We start from the raw sequence: 22,431 nt of genomic DNA, 5'->3' as shown, positions 1-22,431 counted from the left end.
TAAATTGAAAGAATTTCTTAGAATACAGTAGAATAGGTCAGCTGGAAGGGACCCACAATAAGCACCTAGTGCAACTACCTGACTACTTTCAGGACTGACCAAAAGTTAAAGCATGGCTTTAAGGGCATAGTCCCAATGCCTCTTCAACACTGACAGGCACAGGGCATTGACCACTTCTCAAGGACGTCTGGTCCAGGTTTTCGCCACCCTTTGGGTAAGGAAAATATTTGCTTATATCAAGTCTGAACCTTCCCTGATGGATGGAGCTTTTAACTGTTCCCACATGTCCTAGCACTGGGTGCCAGGGAGAAGAGCTCAGCACCTCCCTCTCAACTGCCCCTTTTCAGGAAGCTGTGGGGAGCAGTGAGGTCACCCCTTGGCCTTCTTCTCTCCAAGCCAGACAAACACAAAGTCCTCAAGGACATGTCTGCTGTGCCCTTTGCCATCTTGGTGCCCTCCTTGGGACACATTCAAGTATTTTCACATCCTTCTTAAATTGAACTGCACATACTATTCAAGATGGTGGTGCATCAGCGCTAAATACAGAGGTGATTATTCAATCACCTCTTTTGACCAGCTGGTGATGCTGTGTTTGATGCATTCCAGGACAGGGTTTGCCCTCCTTGCTGCCAGGGCACACACTGCTGACTCCTGTCAACCAGCACCCCCAGATCCCTTTCTGCAAGGCTGCTCTCCAGCCACTCCTCTCCCAGTTTAGTCTCATGTCTGGTGTTACTCCATCCCAGGTACAGAATCCAGCATTTGGACTTGTTCAGTTTCATGCCATTGATGATTGCCCAATGCTCCAATCTATCCAGATACCCCTACAAGGCCTCTTGTCCCATGAGACAGCCAACAGCACCTCCCATTTTCATCTGCAAACTTACTAACTGTGCATTCAGCTCCTGTATCCAAGTCATTGATACAAATATTGAACAGAACTGGCCCTAGAATTAAGCTCTGAAGAACACCACTGGTCACCAGTCACAAGCCAGAAGTTCTGAGCAGTACAATATTCCATTCCCCCACCACATCCCAACAAAATAATAGATTTTTGTGAGAACTGTAATCTCCAACTGACTACTGAGCTTTACAAGAGAAAAGAAAAAAAAATGTGGGGGAAAAAAGAAGAGAAAAAATATATATATTTGACTGGCCAGCTTGAATTTTCCGTAATTATATTTGTTTTTCTTGACCTCAGCAACATGTCTTTGAATTTCACAAGTGTAGAAAGAAGTCAGTCAGTCAGTCATTGTAGAAAGAAACAGTCAGTCATTGCTAGCACCAGACCTGGGGCATAACATGTCTTCATGGGTGGTGTTACAAAGCAGAAGCCATTTTCCTGTCTACTGAAAGTAGAAATGGTTTCTCATCCTAGGTCAATGAATATCTTTATAATAACAGCAAATTATTTCTTCCTGTGGCAGAGATCAATAAGGAATGCAAAATTGTCTCCTAACTTAATTCTTTGCTATTTCCAGCCTCTATTCTTCCTGCCTAGAATTATATGAAAGTTATGGTCAGAAACAAAAGGGAGATAGGAGCATTTGTGAGATTCCCCCACTCCATGAAAGGAATTCTGTTCATCAGTTTGTTTGCACTGAAGAAATTAGAGAGGCCAGGCTTTTATGAAGCCCTAATCCTAATATGAAACCTCCAAATATGAAGCCAGTTCTACTAAAAGCATAATGGTATATGAGAGGATTTGGGGGCTCATGATTTGCTGCCATTGTATAAAACATTTTTTAAAAAAGGCATCATAGGGATTGAGAAGTACAAGAAACTGAAAGAATGTGTTGACCACCTTCTTTTTTGTTGGCCTGTTGATCATTCTTCTTATTTATGCAGTATAGAAAATTTCCAAGTGAGAGTTTGGAGTAGGAGAGCTACAGAGATTTGCTAGTTTGCCTGGGAAGACTCCTGGAAACAGATGAACAGATTTGAATTTTGTGTGTTCTTGCATAGCATAAAGGTGCCTTCCTATAACAGTCAGTGATTCAGTGCTAAGAAGAAGGAATTGTTTCCTGCCACAAGTTAGGTGAACATTACCCTGTCTTTTAAATTAATTCACACACTTCTCTAATACCCAGAAGAATAACATAATATAGTCTAGATAGAAGGGATCCTACAGATTCTTCCCCTGTAGAAATACACAAAAAAAAGAAGGGCAGTGACACTAAATTTATTATGAACTGATTCATAATGAAAAAGATTATGCTGCATTTTTATCACTTAAGAATTGCAGAGTATTAGTGCCCTTTGTAAAGGCCCCTCTAGGCTGACAATTTAACTGCAACACTGCATAATAATTATACAGGCAATATGAAATCTTCAGCAGCTTGTCTACTTTTCACTCTTATCTGCAATCTATTATACTCTGTAGTCTCATAAATGGATATAAAGAAATGGTTCTGATTTTTTTAAGGCATCACTAAAAATGCTAATTAAACCTATAATGATGAGCCTGCTGAGGATAGGGCACCAAATGCACAAGCTCAAGGATAAAATGTCACACTGGGCCAGACTAAGGCTTGCTTGAATTTAGAAAAGGACCAGGGACTTCTTGATTATTGTAGCTTCACTCTGTATTTGTGGTGTGTTTTGCACTGATTTGTGGAAAACTGGAGAAAATATTGTGGAATCTCATTTGCAAGTGGAAAGTTTAAACAGAATTAATTTCTCTTTTTGGTGGTGTTCAGAGTAGAGCAAAAATTAGTTTTATGGCATTTGTCAACCTAAGATATGCCTGTGAAAAGGAATTAAACTAATGAAACTCCCTTTTAAAGTATCTTTTGTATTTCCAGATATCTTTTTATGTTGAAAAAATGTTTTCAACCCTTTATTTGTGTGCATGTTAGCACACTTGCTGCTGTCACTTTTAACTGCTTGCAGTATTCTGAGGGAAGTATACTTTCACATTTTTTGTATCTGTGATTGCTGGGGTTTTGCCACCCATCTAGACTGGACTGCAGAATATAGAGAGTTGTTTCACAGGCTCATGCTGCTACAAGTGATGGGCAAACAAGGGATTTGGTCCCTGTGCTCAGAGACATGGGAAATGTTCTCTCAGGCTGGTTTTTGCTAGGACTGTAGATGTTCATATGTGAATGTGCTAAATTCTGGAATCATTTGCTCTCTGTGGATAATTTGTACGTTACATATACAGTAGCAACCATCTAAATGTATAACCTTAGGGTACAGTAACTGTTCTAGTTATAGTAACTCTTCTTTACTGGCACTCACCTCCATGGGGATTTCCTTCTGTACCTTTATCATAAATTGGTTTGAAACAGATGTGTTCATTAATTGGGTCTAATAATTATTATAATATATTCTGCCTTTCCTACCTGGGATTTTATTCACTGTAAAGTCGTTTTTTTTTATTACGTGTTCCCCTTGAAGGGTAGCCTTGGTAGGGCTCTGTCTTGCAAATAACTGATATACTGAAGTCTATCCATTTCAGCACAGGAGCAATATAAGCTTTGATAGTAGGGATTGGCAGGATTGGGTCCAACATTTTTCAATATTATTTTGAAGTATAATAAATTTTCTGGTTTTTCTCTGTGTGTTTAAGCAGTCATTGATATGATATATAAGAGCTTTTAGGCATACGAGTTTTTGCTGGAACTGTGGATACTTTTATTTTCAACAGCAACCAAAAGCCTGGTTGCCTCAGAAAACATTCTCTGAATAGTGTTCATATAATAGCTACTTGGCACTGTGTGTATTTGTGTGAAAAGCCAATTGATGATATTTTAGGGTTATAACAAAACAGCTCTTCTTAAGAACATCCTTTTAGAAAAATTGGCTGTATTTGTCTTGCTCAAAATCAGCCTAAAAGCTTATTATTGTTAAGTCAAGCTCTTACACAACTAATGACTAGTAGAAATATTTCTGGAATTTTGTTTTTATTTTATTGCCAGTCATATTTGATTTTAAATGTAAATGTTCTCAGCCTTGTTTCATCCATGTTCCTTTTCTCTTCCTCCCTTCTGCTGCTGCCTTTGGTGCTTGTCTTGATTTCCACCCATTCCCTAAGTCTTTTTTCTATATACCATTTTCTGCACCCAGGTGTTTATATACTAAAACAGGTTGTGGTTTTTGCTTTTTCCCCTGGGTAACACTGACATCTGAATTTAGTTTTTTGGTGCTGTTGTTGCTTTCAAGTGTGTGCTGCCATCTATGGAGTAATCATATAAATAAAGCTGGTATAAAAAAGATGTTTTATCAGAAGACCATGGAAAACAAGATCTAGATAGTGCAGGAGGTATCATAGAGCAGTTGGCCAGATCTCAAGAAATCTTGTTTCTCTGTCCCAGTTCTCCCAGCAAGCATGGGTGAAAGTACACCTTTTAGAAAATCAGTGTTTTCAGTTGATTCCTTTAAATCAGATTGTTTGCTTTGTCCTTCAATCTGGTAACTCATTCTTTTTTATTTTCCTTTCCCATTACCTTTCACATGTCCTAGTTATTTAGCGGTTTCTAAGATCTGTTTACTATATCTTTCCTAATTTGTTTTTCAAAGCTTAATTTTAATTAATTCTTAGCTGACTTTATGCCTCTCCTTGGTGTTTAGCTTCAGCCTGACAAGTTCCAGGTTTCCCTCCTTCAGATCCCTTCAGAAAGCATTACTGAAGATTAGTCCCCATTCTGTCCCTCTTTTATAACATTTTGTTCCTTGATATCCATTTTAGAGTGTACATTTATTGCAACACATCTATTCAAGACGGTCTGAAAAGCACTTGGAGAAGTAATTTTCTCTGTACTTGGGTATCCATGCACGTAGGGAAGCTGCCACTTTTGTCTTGATGCTGTTCATGTGCGTTCAGCTTGTAGATTTTTAACTGAGGATTTTAGCATCTCACAGCCTTGAATGGGGTTAGGTGGATGAATTCCTGGCAATTAGACTTCTATTTATTTCAGCTAGATGTGGCAAATAACAACTACGTCTTTAGGTCTTCCTCAACAAAAAAGAGTGTTGGAGTGGGTGTATATTTAACCACTACTTCTTAAATGCTTTCTTATAGCACAAGACATTAAATCAAAAGGAAAAGTTTAACCTATGTAGATAAAGCATTCTTAAAAATATCTTCTGACATTTTCTTCTTATTGCTGAACTCAAAAAATTGATCTTATTTTCCAGCATCAAAACAAAATGAAGGAAAAAAATCAATGGTGAAGATTGATCAATGTTTTTCAAAACTGACTTAATAAGATAAAAATCAATGAGGCTGTATTATTTGTCATTCTTTCATCACCAGAACATTCAAACATGGTAATATTTGATTCTTAAGTTAAATGTGAAAATATTTCAGTTACTTCCTACAGGGACAAAAAAAATATAAGGAGGAATTTATTTAGTCAAAGTTCAGTTTTCTTTTTAAACCTAGTTTTGGAAATTTGAGTTCTGTAGAAACTGAAAACAGTTTGATATTTTAAGTGACAGTATATAATTATTCCTTTAATCACACAGACTTAAATAGAACAAATTATTACTTGTATTTGCAAATCACAAGCTCTGATCCTTCCTTCCTCCTGCAAATATCAGTTCCATCTTGCTTGGTTTAGAGATCTGTACTTAAAAAATTGGAGATAAGCTTTGGAACTGAATTTCCCTCATGGCAGGTTCACAGTGCTTTGAATTTAGAGCGTTACTGTACAAATGTACTGGCTGATTAATGTTTTTTGGCAAAAATGATGGGGTTATTTGTAATTTGTTTGTTTGTTTTTTCCCAACATTCATTTCCCTTTTCTGCTCCCACTATCCCCAGTAATATTAAGATCCCTTATTGATTTATTTAAAGAAAAGCCTTAGAAACTGACTTCTGTTATATTATTGAACCAATCCATAGACATAAGTTTGCCCTGACAGTTGAGAGGGGTTGTTTTTTTTTTTTAATTATTTGCATTTCAGTATTCTCATTTACCTACCTGCTGACTTGAGTTTAGCCATTTGTGCTCCCTATTTGAAATTTCTCTTAACAACTGAGTGATAGAAAATGTCCTTTTAGGGAAAAAAATCACTGTGCTCACATAATCACTGGAATGTGTGAGTTGGGATTTTCGTGAAGTATCAGACATTGAAAAACTCCTGATAAAATCCTAGATATTGGTGAGCCTCTGGTGTTGGCATCTTTTGTTTTAAAGATTTATTTCATGAGCACAGAAAGACAGCTTTCTGCATAAATTTCTACTGAATTGATTCCCTATCTGCAAGCTGGGCCAGAATGTCATAAAATAGGAAATGCAAACCTGGTAGTAGTTAGACATAGACTTTGAGAATATGGAACTTTATCAGATTCTCTGTGGGGCCAGCTACTTTCTCATCTGCTTTTCATATTCCTTTGCTGATTGATTAATATGGTGAATTTGCTCCTCTCCTCCAGTAGCTCTGAGCAGCAATATGTACGTTCAATGGGCTCAGACAGTCCCACCCCTTCATCTCTCACTCATCATCAGCTTCATTATCGACAATATCTGTAATCACACAACGAGAGAGCTTGTTTCTCTCTTCCTTTCCTCCTCCCACCATGCTGTGAGAGAGAGGTGGCATGTCATATTGCATAGCTAAAAGCTTATGAAGCCTGAATTTGTTACACCTCTGTATCTGGCAGGCAAGCATTCCCAACCACTACACATATACATCACCATGTGAAGCTGGACACCCTGAGAAGACAGATAATATTGGATTGGTTTTCTTGTTGCTCTGAAAACAATCAAATAGACTTAAGCTATGCAATCTGATATTCCCTAACTGACAGCTTTTCCAAGGTTCATTTGTTAACTGAGAGCATGACATGTATTGAAGTTGTTTCTTCATAATGCATTTGGCATTAAGAGGAGAAGCTGTTGAATGCCTCAGACATCAATGTCTCAGCAATAAGATATTTCGCCTACAGTTTTGACTTTCTAACTAATGACTTTGTACTTGCAAGAGCATGTGAAATGAACATAGGACAGGACAGGGCAGGAGAAAAAAGCTTAAATGCATTCTCCTAAGAATATCTGTGGGACAATTTTTGCTGCGTGGGCCATTTAGTTGACTTTTATGGCTCAACTGTTCTCGATTTCTTTTGGTATAAAACCTTGGTTTCTTACTTAACAAAGTGTTCACTGAATAGTCATAGGGTTTCAGAGTCTGAATATTTATAAATAGGCAAATCTGATTTTATTTATAGTGATGAAAAATTAGTGTGTAAAAGACATGCTCAAGAGTTTTGCTTGCCTGCATCCACAAAAGAATAAAATAAAATGAAAAAAAAATCCTCTATTTCAAAGAAACTTCTCCTACATGAAGCCCAGTCTTATTTGAAGGAATAAATTATCTGTGTAGAAAAAAACAGAGAATTATTTCTCCACTGATCTTGTCACTACTTTTCATTTGCTGCTTTCTCGTAGCTAGTTTCCATAAACACTTTCTTAGTTTCTTAGAACACAGATTGTGCTATAACTGTAACGCTCATCACTTTTCATTCTGTTAAAGATTTCCACTATCTAGCCTTCCTTGTAACTGTTCATGGGATGTTCACACAGGAGCTGTAAGTGCTAATTAAGAGATTTATCACAAATACATCACCATTAATAGCTGTTGCTTCTCCTGCATCCCATGAATGTTTTAGTTACTAGATAAATTTACCTTGGATGTAAAATAAATGTTTTCTTTTTGGTTTTTTCATTATTTAGTGTAAGCAGTTTACTCTAAATATTTAGGTTATTTTCTCTAGCATCTAGTTGAATTTCTGCATGTATTCCTCCTTCTGGGTAGAGTACATGCCTGGAGAAGTACATGAAATTTTACAGATGTTGTCAAAATAATTGAAGCACTTCAGTGGTGCTTTGAGTAGCACTGTTTAAGAAGTGAAAAACAGCTGTTTAGATGAGGAAAAAATGAGTGAATGGATCAGGATGCCATCATTTCACAGGAATAAAGAGCCCAGGTTTGACAGAAGGGACTATTCAAATAATGCCAGGGAAGAATGAGCAGAGCAACATTCTGCTTAGAAAAGCCTAGAAACAAACTTTTGAAAGCCCTAAGGTCTGGAACCTAAGCACACATCTCTCCTTCTGTAAACATCAGTGGCCTGACTTCCTGCTGCAGCCAAATATTCCTGAGTTCTTGGGGGACATTCTGGACCTGTCTCCAAGTACCTCCTCTTTTGTTTGCAAGGTCTGTGATCAAAATGCCATTTGGGCAAGCACTGACTGCAGAAACACTTCTGTTTTGCAGGGCAAGCACAAGCTGTGTGTGGACACAGGACTGGAGGGCTCCTGGTGTGGCCTCATCCCCATCGGGAACCCCTGTGAGAGTGTGACCACGACAGGCCTTAAGTGGAACCTCAGTAAGTGAGATGCCTCTGGGACAGTGGGTTTGGTGTGGTCCTGACCCTACATTTAGAGCAGCTTCACCAGTCATGAAGGGTCTTACATGTTTGAAGGTGAAGCATGGCATTGAATCCCTGCCAGGCCATTTTTTTTTTTTTTCCCTAGAAATGAAGGGGTTTTTACAAAAGAAGCAAGAGAAATATGTTTAAACCTGAGATCTTAGAGGCAGAAACACATTTTCCATTTGGGAGTCATTGTGCTCTTCAAACAGAACATTTGTTGAGTTTGTGATACATTACCATCTTGATACATTGCCCTCCAGGGAGAAGAAGCCACGAGTGTCTAAACTCCTGCTTATAAGCCATAAAGCTGCAACAGACAAATACTAACAGGATACAGATTATCAAAGCTACCTCACTTTGCCTGAACCTCTTCGTATATATTGTCTGTTTCTCAACCCTGAATGAATAGATCCTCTTTCTTACTTTAAAGTGGAAAAGAGTCCATTTGATCTAGAAGCAGGGGCATTTATCTGTAATGAAAGGAGGTTTTGTGACCCAAAAAAATTGAAACTTCTTTCGTCCTCCTGCCTCTTGCTCCCACACTGAGTCATTTGGGATGTATTTACATAGGAACGTAATGGGATATTTTCAATGAACATTCATTAAAACCTATGTGGGTGCAAAGCAGTAATTGAGAGGTTCTAGTTTCAGTCTGATTGACATGTCCAAGCTTTAAAGCCATTCCATGCAGAAAGGGCATGCTGTTCTCACGGTTTGCAGTGCAGTGCCTTCACTGGCTAAGAATTAATGTGTGCCAGCCAGCTGAACATTGTTCCAGCCAGCCAAACATCTGCTGGTTCCACTGAGAGCTTGAGCATGTGCAATTAAGGTGGTGGTAGGCACTGGTAGCTCATTAATGATAAAATATATAAATATGGCATTAGTTTTGGATTGTGGAAGAATTGCCAGATGAAGACCTGTCTGGCTAGCAATATTTCTGTCCTTTTAAACTGGATTGGAAGAGCTGAATATATTGCATAAGAGACATTCCCTTAATTTGAAAGAGTCTCAGATATTTTCATTTGTATGTTTAAATACAGTTGACATATACAATACTGAATTTTCATCTGCTCATCTCCTGTTGTCCAGCAACTTCTGTGACCCATTGCACTGAGGTACTAATTTCTCAGAAAATGCTTTATCCTTCAGAATGAGGTACAAGGAGCTCAAACGAGCCTCATGTTAATGAAGTCTGAATTCTGTGTTGTATTGCAAAATGCTTCTGTGTGCACGAAAATGTGGTAGTTGCAATGAAATTGCAGCCCTTTCTTCTGAATTTTTATTAGTTGAAAAAGCCATTTTCCAGATATAACATAATTTTTTCAGTTTAATTCCATACATCTCATCAGATTTACAAGGTGCTCATTAGAAAGTTGGTAATTTTAAAGATGGTCTATCTGGCCTGTTCCTTTGTTACTACTGAATTATGATTGCCTGATCTGTTAAAGCTAAAGAGAAAGGCATTGCAAGTCAGCTGTGCCAGCTGGAGGAGGATGCAGGGGGGAGATGAAATGGCAGCAATTATTTTTTCTCTCTAGGGTTGGGTTAAGATATCAGTTTCTTAAATATTGGTCATAACTAGATACAGACCTACAGGAATTTTTAACATGTTTAATCTCATCTTTCTCTTTTTTTCTTTCTCTGAGGGACAAAAAAGTTTTTATGTGACTGTTTCCTGCTTGTTTCATCTTAACACGACACCATCATCTCTGCTTCTCCCTGCCCTTGTTGCTGTTATTTTCCAGGAGGAAAGAGAGCAGACCTTTACATTGTTTTCTATAGTGATGTATACATTGCATCCCATTACAGGCTGTTTTCAGTTTCAATACTCATGTTTCTCCCAGGTTGTAGTTCTTTCATTTATTTCTCCATATTTATCACAGATATATATGTAAAACCAAAAAATGATCTGGTCTTCCTTGAAGAGGCTCAATCTATCTCAGACATCAAGGTCATTACAACCTGAAACTGTTCTCTTGCCCAAGTGACTAGAGCTAACCTTTTCGCTGATCCAAATGCAGAATAACCGTTGAATTCATTTATTGTCCAGACATTGATTAAAAAATTAAAATGCAGTTACATTTCCCAAAAGGGAAACCAATATCTCCAATTCAGCATGTGGTTAGTTGTGACTTGGTTGGATTTTTCCCTAACAAATAGGATCTACATTCAGATAGTTAAAATTTGATACTAACTTCCATTATGTTACTGCATTTTTATGCTGCCTGTAGTTTTGCATTTACTTGAAAAAATATTAATCCTCCTGTAAAATGGGATGGAGAAGCAAAGGATCAACTGGGAGGAAATAGAATAATAAGAAAGGAAACTGAAGTGTGATATGGATGTCAGCCTTGCTGCTAATGGCTGGCAATGGCAGAGCTTTACCTGTTCATTCATTAAAAGCAATCTGAGCACACACCTTTTTAAACCTTAGTGTAAATATATTGTAAACCTCAGTGAATAATTTTTTGTGGTCATAAATTTATTTTCATGTGTAAATCATAAAAGGAATGGAATTTTTAAGCTGAACATGACATGAGAGGCCTATTCCTCTAGTTTGTTATGGAATTAATTGGATGTGACCTAACAAGTTAGGTTTTAAAAAGTAATTTTTGAGCTCCTGGGATATTTAAGTATCTGGGCAGTAAACTAATTTCAGAATTTTAGTTCAAACAGTGATGCATTAGGTGGTAGGGGAGCCCTCATTTTTGCAAACAGTAATTTCCAGCAAATCAAAATTCAAATAACACTGCATTACGAGAAAGAGCTGGCTTTGCATCAAGGTTTTTGATGTTTAACACCAATTTCTGCCTGAGCATATCTAGATTACTCTGCCAATTAAAATTTGTAAAACCTTTAAGAGGTAGTCAAATGTTATCTGTGTCTGGTGTACAGGTGCTGTCATGATGCTTCATAGGTTCTGAATAGAAAAAGACAAGGATAAATACCTAGGACAAAAGCTGTATTGAGGTTAAGAATAAGCTACCAAGGGTCTCATTTGAATGGCTGAATTAGATAAACCCAAAATACGTAAGTTATTCTGCTAGCAGAGAAACAATGATGTCTTTTAATATTACAGAATTCAGTATTTTTTATATGTCTGTTTGAGAATGCAGCATGTATGTGTGCTTTTACGCATGCTTATCTTTGTTATTTGCTAGCATTTGTCACAAATAGAATTTTCATTTATTTTAGTTCTCATCTTATGGGTGAAAGGACTTGGAGAAGAAAGTGGAAAATTGATTAGAGAAAATATTTTTATTCATACTTGCTATTGTGTAGCACATACTCAGAACACATTATAAACATATTCTTTCCATTCCCAAAGGGATACAGATCTTTTCTCTATTAAAAACTGATTTACAGCACAGAAATCAGATAATGCTTTGTCTGATTTGATGCACCTGACTGCTTGCTGATAACAGCTCTCATGTCTAATAAATAAATAACAAAAAATCCAATAACCAGAACTACCCAGCCTTCTTCATTAGGTCCTCAGTGGTACTTTCATGGAAGGTAAATAAGAATGAAGGTAGAAATCAGCTGCAGTGCTCATCAAAGAACATGTTGGCGGATAATGGTAGGCTTTTTTAGGAAATGGTTCCTTTTCTGTGAAATTACTATAGAAAATAATCTTGCCAAGTAATTTATTCTTCATCCCTATGGCCTTTGATGTCCTGTATGTCATGCCTGTACTGAAAATGCCATCAGATATGTGTGTGTATGTATGTGTATATATATCTATATCGACCTATCTATCTATATATATAGATAGATATCTATCTATCTATATCTCTATATATATAAATTCTGTGTATAAGTGATTGTGCTTTCCAGATAATTTTCATGCCAATTTGCCCTCTTTAGGCAGGAAGTTAAATTGCTGTAAAATGCTGCCATTCGAAAGAGTGCCGCTGTCATTTCACTTCAAAAGGCAATAGCAATAACAGTGGAACAAGACTTTTCTCTAACTGTAGCAACAGAGCATCCACTGACTACTAATGTCACAGGTAGATGAACAGGATCCCAAATCTTTTTGATGCTGTTTACATTGTTAGTAAAATTGAAATGTTTGCACTGTTTTACTTCACTGGGGTTTTATTGATGTTGCATTGTGAATTGAGCAAAAAGTTTACAAAAGCAGTTGTGGTTTGTGTTTTAGGAGAATTCATAGTCTAAAAGATGAAAGAAAATCAGTAACTTCTTAAAAAAAAAGAAAAGAAAGAGGGTCAGGGACTGTTCTGGGAACGACTGTAAATTAAAATGGACAGGTATCTGTCCATGAGGCTGTGTATAAGTATGAGTAATGAGGCTGTTTGTATAAGCACTCTCTAACCTGTTTCATAACTGAAATAGTTTATATCACACATTTTGCTACCTCAGTTCTGACTGAGGCAGACTAAGTGGTGCTTCTGGGAATACCTTTGTTTTCAGTGGCAGAGTAAATAGCTTCACAGCTGGATTCCCATTCTCCTCTGCTTTCCTCTCTTTCCCTCCCTTCTCTTGTTCTTCACTGGCAGAAGATATATTTTCAGTGATGTATTTTTTCACTTATCCATTGCAGCTCTAAGACTCTGGGTAGGGGTGGAGTGGACAGAAATGATGTTGCTGGTCCCAAAGCGTTGGATGGCTTCAACCTTTGGCAAGCTGTTTGCCCACAGGAGTGCTGCTGTCGGCCTTGCAGGGTCATATCATTTATTACAAGGCATGGCCTGCTGAAATACTTTTCCAGTGAAGCAGATGTTCTGATGGTGGCAGCCTGGCATCCCACTGGCTTACTGCAAGTCAGCAAAAACAACAAGGGGCTTGCTTAGCATTGCATAAAATTATCTTGAACCACAAAGATTGTTTGGTGTACATTAAATGACCGATGAACACAGAGCTCAGATGTGCTGGGCCTCTAAACCTGTATTTGCATTTTTTGCTGAACAGCAGGTTGAAAACTCAGTCAGACTTTGTAAAAGGCTTGAAATAAGGATTTGAGGTCACATGTTCCGTTAATTTCCACATAGTTTAATAAATTTTTGGAATTAGTGGTAGAGAGATTGAGATCCAGCTCCTCTTTAGTGAGGTAGCAGGGCCCCTGACATTCAATTTGAAGAGGCTCCTTTAAGATGATAAACAGATATGCTTTTCTAGATCACACTGTTGGGGCAACATTACTGCTGTGGGACTCCACTTACAGAGAAATTCCTGTGAGTACCTTAGTTCTGAACTAGCTCAATCCACTTCCAGTGGTAAGTTTAGCTCAGCTGGAAAGCCATCTTTAATGGGATATAGAGAATGTATATATGATCCTTCAATGCAGCAGTAATAAGCAATAATTGCCAGGAAGGAGTAGAATAAAAAAATCCCAGAGAGACTCCAGCACAGCTGTATGCAGAGTAGATGACTCTCAAAAACCTGAGTAATACCATCTTGAAGTAAGCTGAAGACATTTAGAATCATAATAGAATGTCCTGAGTTGGAATGGACCGATCAGGATCATCAATCCAACTCGTGGCCATGCACAGGACAACCTGAAGAATCACACCGTGCATGAGAGTCTTGTCCAAGTAATTTTTGAACTACATGACCCTGGAAAAAGTCTCTCTTCATCTTTCTTGTAGGCTTCCACTGGAAAGCCATAATTAGGTCCCTCTGGATGGCATCTCATTATTCAGCTGTGTCAACTGCACCACTCAGTTTGGAGTCATCTGTAAATTTGCTGAGGATGCACTTAGTCCCTTCATCTACATCATTAATGAAGACATTAATTAGCAAAGGTTCCAATAGGGATCCCTTAGTGACACCTCTTGTCACTGATGTCCATTAAGTTGTTGACCATCACCCTCTGAATATGACCATACAACCAATTTCTTATCCACCTAACAGTCTACCAATCAAATCCATTCCTCTGCAATTTGGAGAGGATGTTGTGGGGAACTATGTCCAAGACTTTTTACAGAAGCTCAGATAAATTACATCTGTAGCCTTGACCACTTCTCTGAGGGGGTCTTCTCCACTTATGTTGTCACCCCATCATAGAAGGCCACCGGGTTGTTCAGGCAGGAATTGCCTTTGGTGGAGCTGTGCTGCCTGTATCAAATTACCTCCCTGTCCTCCATGTGCCTCAGCACAGCTTCTAGAAAGATCTGTTCCATGATCTTCCCAGGCACAGAAGTGAGACTGACAGGTCAGTAGTTCCTAGGGTCTTACTTTCTACATTTTTGAAGAGAGGTACAATGTTTCCTTTTTCAGTCACCTGGGACTTCACCTGACTGCCAGGACTTTTCAAATATCATGGAGAGTGGCTTGGCAACTACATCAGCCAATTCTCTCAGGACTCTGGGATGTATCTCTTCAGGCCCTGTAGACTCATGTACATTCAGCTTCCTTAGTCATGAATCTGGTGTTTAGCTACAGTGGGAAGTACTTTGTCCCCCAGTCATCATCCTGCTGTCCATCCACTCAAGAGGAGTGGGAAAAGAAGTTGACACAAGGACTGAGGCTAAAGAGGTGTTGAGTACCTCAGCCTTATCCTCATCCATTGTTACAAGTGTTCCACCACTGTTTATCAGGGGTGGATGCACCTTCTTTGACCTTCCTTTTCCAGTTAACAGACCTGTGGAAGTCCTTCCTGTTATTCCATGCATCCCTTGCCACGTTCAACTTCACCTTGGCCTTCCCCAGCTGTATTTCATCTCTGTACTCTTCCCAGGTTTCCTGTCCATGTTTCCACTGCCTGTGCATTTAATTCATTCCCTTTAATTTAACCAGCACTTCCCGACTCAGCCATGCCCATCTCTCATTTTCCCTGCCTGATTTCTTGCTCCTGGGGATTGCCAGCTCTTGTGTTCTATGGAAGACTTCCTTAAAGATCTGCCAGCTCTGCTCTCCTCACCTGTCTGTGAGGGCAGTTTCACAAGGGATCCCACTGACTGTCTCTCTGAAGACCTGGAATTTTGTCTTCCTGAAGTTCAGAACTTAACTTTACTCCTTGCCTGACCTGTAAATCTCAGGACTGCAAACTCCACCTGTGCATGGTCATTGCAGCCCAGGCTGTCCCCAGTTAACTCACTTCACCTCCGCCAACCAGTACACTTATGTATGTGCAGCTACATTTTTGTGGCACATTGCAATTATGGAAACTAATTTCATTATTAATATAGAGGGGAGAAGGTTGTCAAGAGAGCAAAATACTGTTCTTTCCCTTGCATCCCCTATGTTACTTCAGTCCCTGCTTCTGCTAATGGAAATCTAACCCAGAGGTATGAAGAGATAGGTGCTCTGCTTCAGCTCAGCATTGGTGCAGATAATCCTCATCACTCTGGTGGCTGTAGATTGGTTAGAGTACAAAAAGTCACATGAAAATCAAAAGCAACCTGCTGCTACTGAAGGATGTCTGTTGTAAAGTCAAAACCCTTTTCTGAGCAAGAGGGAGATCTGCAGAGAGCCCAAAAGCTGCCTTTTAGATTGGTGGGGGTCCAAATTATCTCTGTAGATTTCAGCACTGACTCTGAATTGTCATCAGCAAGTGTGGGGGCTGAATTTGTCCAAGAAAGAGACCTCATAGTTTATACTGATGACACTTAACCCTAATGCATTCTCATCAGTCAACCTGCCCACATGGATGCTGGAAAATCATCTCTTTTAGACAACAGCAGATTCAAAGCTGGAACATAATGGTGTACTTCAATGAAAGTCAGTGAAAAATTGGCCAGAGTACAAATGCCTGTTTGTCACTTCCCTTGCAAACATACTTTAATTGTTTTTATCCTTAAATGCCCAGAACCAGCCATAATAAATGTAAATGTCATGCTGCCTGGAGATTTCCAAAAACAAAAAAGCTCTCTGAGGCATGTGGTGAGTTATTGCCAGTTCCCAATGTCTGCAGAACCACAAAAGGGCATGGACCAGTAGGAGGACAAATCAATCACATTTGGCTAGAGTATTCTGGAATTAAAAAATGAAATGTGTTTATCTGTGATGACTGAATTAATGAATGTGTGCTACTTAGATTTTTGGGGGGGTTTTTCAAGTAGGTAAGTGTTGCCACTAAGCATTGACTCCTCCTTTGCAATTTTTTATAGACCTTTTAGTTCTGTTTACGTTTTTAGCACCTACTAGTGTATGTGATTGATCTCTTCTTCCCAAAAATATGACACTGAAGGAAATTATTTTCTCTGCAGTGATCTATTCCTGTACCCTAATAGCAAACAGTCCTGGCTGTCTCTTCTACAGTGTCTCAATTCTTCATTCACTGTTCCCTTTGTAATCATATTGCATGTTGTATCTGAGGGGGCACTGCTCTTTCCCAGTTTTTGGCTCTCGATGTTTATGGAAAAGGTGTTTCTTTCCTGGTGTTACATCAAGTTCCATAGAGGATGAAAGCCTGGTGGATGTCATCACTGACTTTTGTTGTGTGTTGTAAAAACTTATGTTTTGCCTGTAAGTTGTTTATGGTATCCTGATGTGTAATTAATAAGCCATTAACAACTGACTGTAGTGAGTGTGCTCTAGAACTATTAATTTTAGACATGCATACCAATTACACATCACTAAACAAAGCTGTTTTTTCAGGTGAGTTGGGAAATACAAATTTTTGATAGATGATTTTATGTCTTGCCATAGAAGCAGCTGTGATTTCTTTGGGGCAGTAAATTTGTATGGCAGGGGGGAGTCAAGCCAAGTCAAGGTGAAAAAAAAAGATAAAGTAGCAGAATAGCAATGTGAGATTACATTCAGGATTAGAAACATGTTTTGGAGAAAAGGCAGATAACATCAAAATAGGCAAAGATATGAATACAGAGATTGAGAAAATGAGAATGGGAGTGTTTTAAGTAGACTGTTGACATCTTCCTTTTTGAAGTACTGAATTGAGACCAAAATTTCTGTCTTGTTATTTCTCTGCTATTTGTGATCTCTCTCATTTTCCACTGCTGTCCAGGCATTATAACTTACTTCTACTGTCAGTGAACTGGTAAGCTCAAGTGGTGCATCCAAGTGTCCCTGGGATCTGCCTAGATATTGATCCAACAGCAAAAGATGGCATTAGACATTTGATTTGAAAACAACTTGCGCTCCTATGGATATAAATTCAAGACTGAATCTAAGGAAAAACCAGAAACAGAGAAATAAAATTAATTAGTGTTTGGATGTCATGGTACTTACAGATTTGAGACACCAGCATCAGTCAGTGTCTGAGGTGTATTCTCTAGGATGAATCTGCAGTCACAGTAGACAGTGCAGATATGTACAGCCTCAGCCTTTCCCACTGCAGGAACAGAGACACCTGGGAGGAATAAGGTGAAGCACTACTGATTTTCTTGTGGTTCAGGCAGTTGATTGTCTGGAGTACTATGCAGGTACTTTATCTACTTGCAAGTTAGCTATTCATTTCTCTTAGCACTCAAGCTGCGTTTTCAGCACCCTAACATTCCTGAGAGCTCTGCCTTGGTTCTGTAAAGCATGGGATACTCCAAAATGAAAGCTGTAGTATCATCTTTAAGATACCACATAAGATGTTAATATGTCTGTGTCATTGCTCTTGAACAGTTTTGTATGTGCCAGTGGTATTATCAATTCTATCGTAATGAGCAACACAAACCCTTAAGGAATTCCGCATGCATGCATTCAATGCAGTCTATACACTAAATAAGGCATAAGAGCGCTATGATTACTTAGGACTCAGAGGGTGTCAGTTAAGAGAATACTATTTGCCAAAATGAATCTGGCCTGCTTGCTTAATGGGACTGTGTAATTAAAGGATGAAGGCTAAAGAACCTGTGTTAAAATTGCACAGGCAAACATTAATTCTGGCATCGCCTTGCTCTCAAGTCCATGACTTTACAGCCTTAGCTGCAACTCTTAAGACAGCTAGACTAGACAACTCTTAAGAGCTGTCTTCCATGTCTATTATTTCCAGATGAATGTGGGTTCCTATATAATTGACAGGTAAAGCATATATAGCATGTCTCATTGTATCTATAGAAGTTTACATCAGCATGTGGCAGTAAAGTTTCCTGTTACTTACATTTTCAAGCTTTTCCTTGTATTTAATATTAAGAAAAAATTAAGTATTTCAAAAATCCCAAGTATTTTTAGTATATTTTAAGTGGTAATACATGTCATAAACCAAACAGTAAATACAAATAAATGGAGGTGGAATGAATGTCAAGAGATTCTACAATCTGTATAGCTTTCATATGGCATCACTCCTGAAAAATGGCTCCCCTTTTATAAGCTTTCATTTCAGCTTTGGGGATTCCTTTATAACAGCATCTTAAGAAACCATGTTCCAATTAAGTTTTTTTTCTTTCTGTAATCTGCAGGTACGGTATGTGATAAATATATTCTCAAGCTGTTAAGCATTATAAAACAGCATTTATAATCTAATTGCCAATAAGAAATCTCAGAATTGTACATTTAAGTTTCCCAAGTGTAGGGCATAACTGTAATTTACCAAGGCAATACTACTGTATCAGTGCTGATTGACAGGTTACTTAATGATGCTGTTTATAAGGCAATTTTCTAATCAGCTCTGTGAACACTCATCAGGAGCTTGCTTCTTGATTTAAAGCAGAATTGGAGAGATAGCGTTTGTTTTCCTTATAAAAGCAAACTGGGAAAAATAACAAATTACAAAGAGAAATAACACAAATATAGAAAGTTTTGATTTCATTAATCTGGATTATGCTTTCAAAAGTTCAATATAAAATTAAAAGCAGTGGCCTGAATGAATCAGCATTCATCGGGCAATTTCTTTTGTGCATTTTGAAACAGGATGATGATAGCTTAAATATTAACATTCTTGTTTTTAACAGGTGTTACATTTCCAATTGTTTAATAATAATTATGTGATATAGTAGATATTCTATTGGGTCTAGTCAGTTGAAACTGAGGCACAGTTAGTTTTCCATTTATTTCACATTTCTTTTCCACTTGAAGAATAATTAGTTATTCCATGCTTTCTTCCTACCTACTTCATTCTTTTGTTCCATAATAGAATAGTTTTAATATTAAAAATGTGATCTAAATCACATGAGCTGGGTCAAGTGTGTCTCGCATGGAGGCAATTAATTTTATGATTTAAGAGGTTTTAACAAGATGAGCTTCATTTGACCTGACAAATTTATGAATAGTTTTGACCAGCACAAATAAAGTCTGTTTTCCAAATTTATCCCCAAGTAATTATTGTAAAACCCTTGTCAACCCACCTTGTAAACAGAGTTCTGTAGGCTGTATATCCAGTAAATGTTGAAGAATTCATGTTTTATGAAAATATTAGCGCTTAATATCAAGCTTGTGGAATTAATGGGAGAATTGCACACTGACTTTAATATTAATATTTTAATCTGGAGGTGCCTCTGTCCCTTCCTTACTAGAGTCACTTAAGCCCTGAATTCTTCAGAAGATTTAGGCATTCATGCATTTTTATACATGTTACTAGTTCCAGTGAAAATAAAGGGATTATTCATTGGGTAGAGTTAAATATGCAGAAGTACTTACTGCAAGTCAGACTCTGAAGTGGAAGTTCAATAATATCTGAAATGGCTTTTCTGTATGTAAATTAAGGTAGTACTGCCTTTAATCTCAACTTCCAGGGTTAGCTGCCTGGGCTTGTACCTATTCTAATCTCTCTTCTCACTCACCAATGCTGTAAAGCTCCATTTTTTAGTTCTGCTCATTTTCTATGTATTGGTGGTTGACATTGATGGTTGACTGTAATAATTTACATGAATTTCTGATTTTACTGTTAAATGCCTGGGCAAAGTATGAAGACAATGTAAGACAAATGGCTTTTAAATATTTCTCACATCTGGTTTCTTTACCTGTGATTCAGCAGTTGTGGTTTCCTACCAGTTCAGCTGTCAAGTCCATGTATCAAGTAAATTTTTCTTATGAGAATTTTGGAGAAAATGGTATCTGGATACCGACCAGAATCTTTAAACAATCATAAACTTTTCATAAATAGCCAAAAACATTAGAATATTGTTCATGTCTGCATAGTTATAAGAGAACAAAACACTTTGGATAGAGTAAATCAACCACAGAGGATATGAGATTTTTTTTAATTTTTTTTTTTTTACCATGATACAAGTCTGCCACACTTTTTTGTCTCTCTCTGACATATGTGAAGCAGGATTTTCAATCCACATTAAAACCATGTATGCAGCCACTGCAAGCCCTTGCTAGGGAACTGGGAATGCTTTCCCCATCATATTATGGGCTAGAGCGTGTGAAATACTATGACATAAATCTTCTTGTACTAGAATAATTTGGTATTGTTCCTGGGGTGGTTTTTTTTTAATTTTTAAATATGAAGTGTAGTTATGTTTACCTTTTAACGTTCCAAAAGCCAGCAAACTCTTCATTTGGCAAGTGCAAATCAACAAATGCTGGCAACATCCTGAAAGACAGCTTTCTGTTGTGAGCTTCTGTAGAGATTTATTCTGCTCATTTGCAGTGTACAGTAGGAAGGTTGGTTGGTTATTCAGAGCTTGTGTGTGCCACTTTGTTTATGCTGCTGCCTTTTGTTAGCCTGTGTCTTTATGTTAGCATAGTTCTGGACCATTTAAGACTTGTCTTGGATTTTTGAGAGCTCTGCTGCTGGCAATTAATTTTACATCCCAAATATCTCAAGAAAACGTTGTTGTCAGTGAATTTGTAAATTAGCTTGTGTTCCTTTTAATACCATAATTACTTTAGTGTCCCAGCTGACATAATCTCAAAAGAATTTTACTGACTGTTGAGATTCATTCTTTCCAGTTTATGCCATTCTCTAACTTCCCAGAGTAATGATTCCCTAGATGTTTGTGAGTCTGGGTTTTGTACCCATACTTCCTGAGTTTCTCTGCCAATTTTGTGTACTCTCTGCTCTCATGCCAGTTTCAACAAATTCTTTAAAAGTTACAAATAATGAAGACAGTCTCTTAAAAAACCAACAAACCCACAAACAAACAAAAAAACCAACCCTAAAACTTATATTGTTGACATGGCACAGCACCACTTGCTGACTCAGTGGGTAGCACACCAGGCTGGGGATCCAGCAGTGTGGCTGGAGTACATCATTATCTCTCAGTAGTATACTGCCTCACTTGTCCTACTGCTTATCTTGTTAACTCTTTGGGGCAGGGACTACACAGGGTCTCTGTCCTTCCTGGCAGTCACATACTACAGAGACAAACATAATTAATTGCAAATGGGAGGTTACTTCTGGAGTTATAGTAGAAAGCTATTACCATGGAATGATTCCTGATTTTAAATAAATGTATATTCTGTGCATGTAAGAGACTGCATCTGGATTATTATTTTCAGAAATGGTACTGTGGAAAAAGAAGAAAATCATTGTTTAACATACAGTGCCATCTACAGAGCAGGCTTTGCAACCTGCACTTCTTACATTATGTGGGGGGTTTTGTTTGGGGTTTTTTTCTTTTTTTTTTTTCTTGTCACAGTTCAGTTGGCATTAATGGCTAGAGAGTGTATGTGGAGCTTTTGTCAGATGCTGGCAGCAGTGGAGGATGAGGATGAGAGCGGTTTGTGCTCTCATCTGTTTTGGTCATAATCAGCAGTGTCCATGGGCCAGACTTCAGCAACAATAGCCACTCTTAGCTTTCTTTTAGAAGCCTATGTTGTTGGGGGCATTTTTTGTCTTTTTTGAAATGCAACTATTTCTAGAAATTCTACATCTGCAGCCAACTTTCCTGGTAACCACATGACCTACCGCAGCAGTCTGACAGGCAGGCAGAGGTGGAAAAAGGGGGAAAGGGGCCAGAGAGGAAAACGCCCATCTGTGATTGTGTTGTGTGAACATGAGGTGTATTAAGGCACCTTGTCAACTGTCCTTTCTGATTAGCGTCAGTTTAAATGTAGGGCTCAAGGGCAGTAGGTCTTCCCATATTGTTACTTAAGCACGTGCTGTAGAGAAAATTGTTAAGCAGTGGTTGTGTATTTGCATGGTTCACTGGTTAAAATGACAGTGCAAGGAGACTTGGATTAAACCACCAAAGTCTTCAGAGTGATCTTCAGATAACTGTTAATTTTGATGCACAAAAGTGGATTTA

At 38.1% G+C, this 22,431-nt stretch overlaps 1 protein-coding gene across 12 annotated transcripts in view; it reads left to right on the top strand.

Moving 5' to 3' along the window:
• TPK1 (thiamin pyrophosphokinase 1) overlaps window positions 1–22,431 on the top strand; it is a 300,977-nt gene that overhangs the window by 229,478 nt on the left and 49,068 nt on the right. For 10 of the 12 annotated variants that reach the window (XR_011003313.1, XR_011003305.1, XM_068202525.1 and 7 more), the window contains one exon: window positions 8,227–8,338. Coding sequence is in view for 10 of the 12 variants with exons in the window: in XM_068202525.1 (XP_068058626.1) it covers window positions 8,227–8,338 (112 nt within the window). In the remaining 2 variants the exon portion in view is untranslated. Of the gene's footprint in view, window positions 1–8,226; window positions 8,339–12,220; window positions 12,340–17,645; window positions 17,722–22,431 lie in introns of those variants that run through there. The other 2 variants (XM_068202530.1, XM_068202519.1) reach the window with 2 other exon arrangements.

This window comes from Anomalospiza imberbis, chromosome 1, assembly GCF_031753505.1.
Source record: "Anomalospiza imberbis isolate Cuckoo-Finch-1a 21T00152 chromosome 1, ASM3175350v1, whole genome shotgun sequence".
In the NCBI taxonomy this organism is placed as follows: Eukaryota; Metazoa; Chordata; class Aves; order Passeriformes; family Viduidae; genus Anomalospiza; species Anomalospiza imberbis.
Note: the sequence above shows the minus strand (reverse complement) of the source record. Positions and strands in the feature narration are given on the sequence as shown.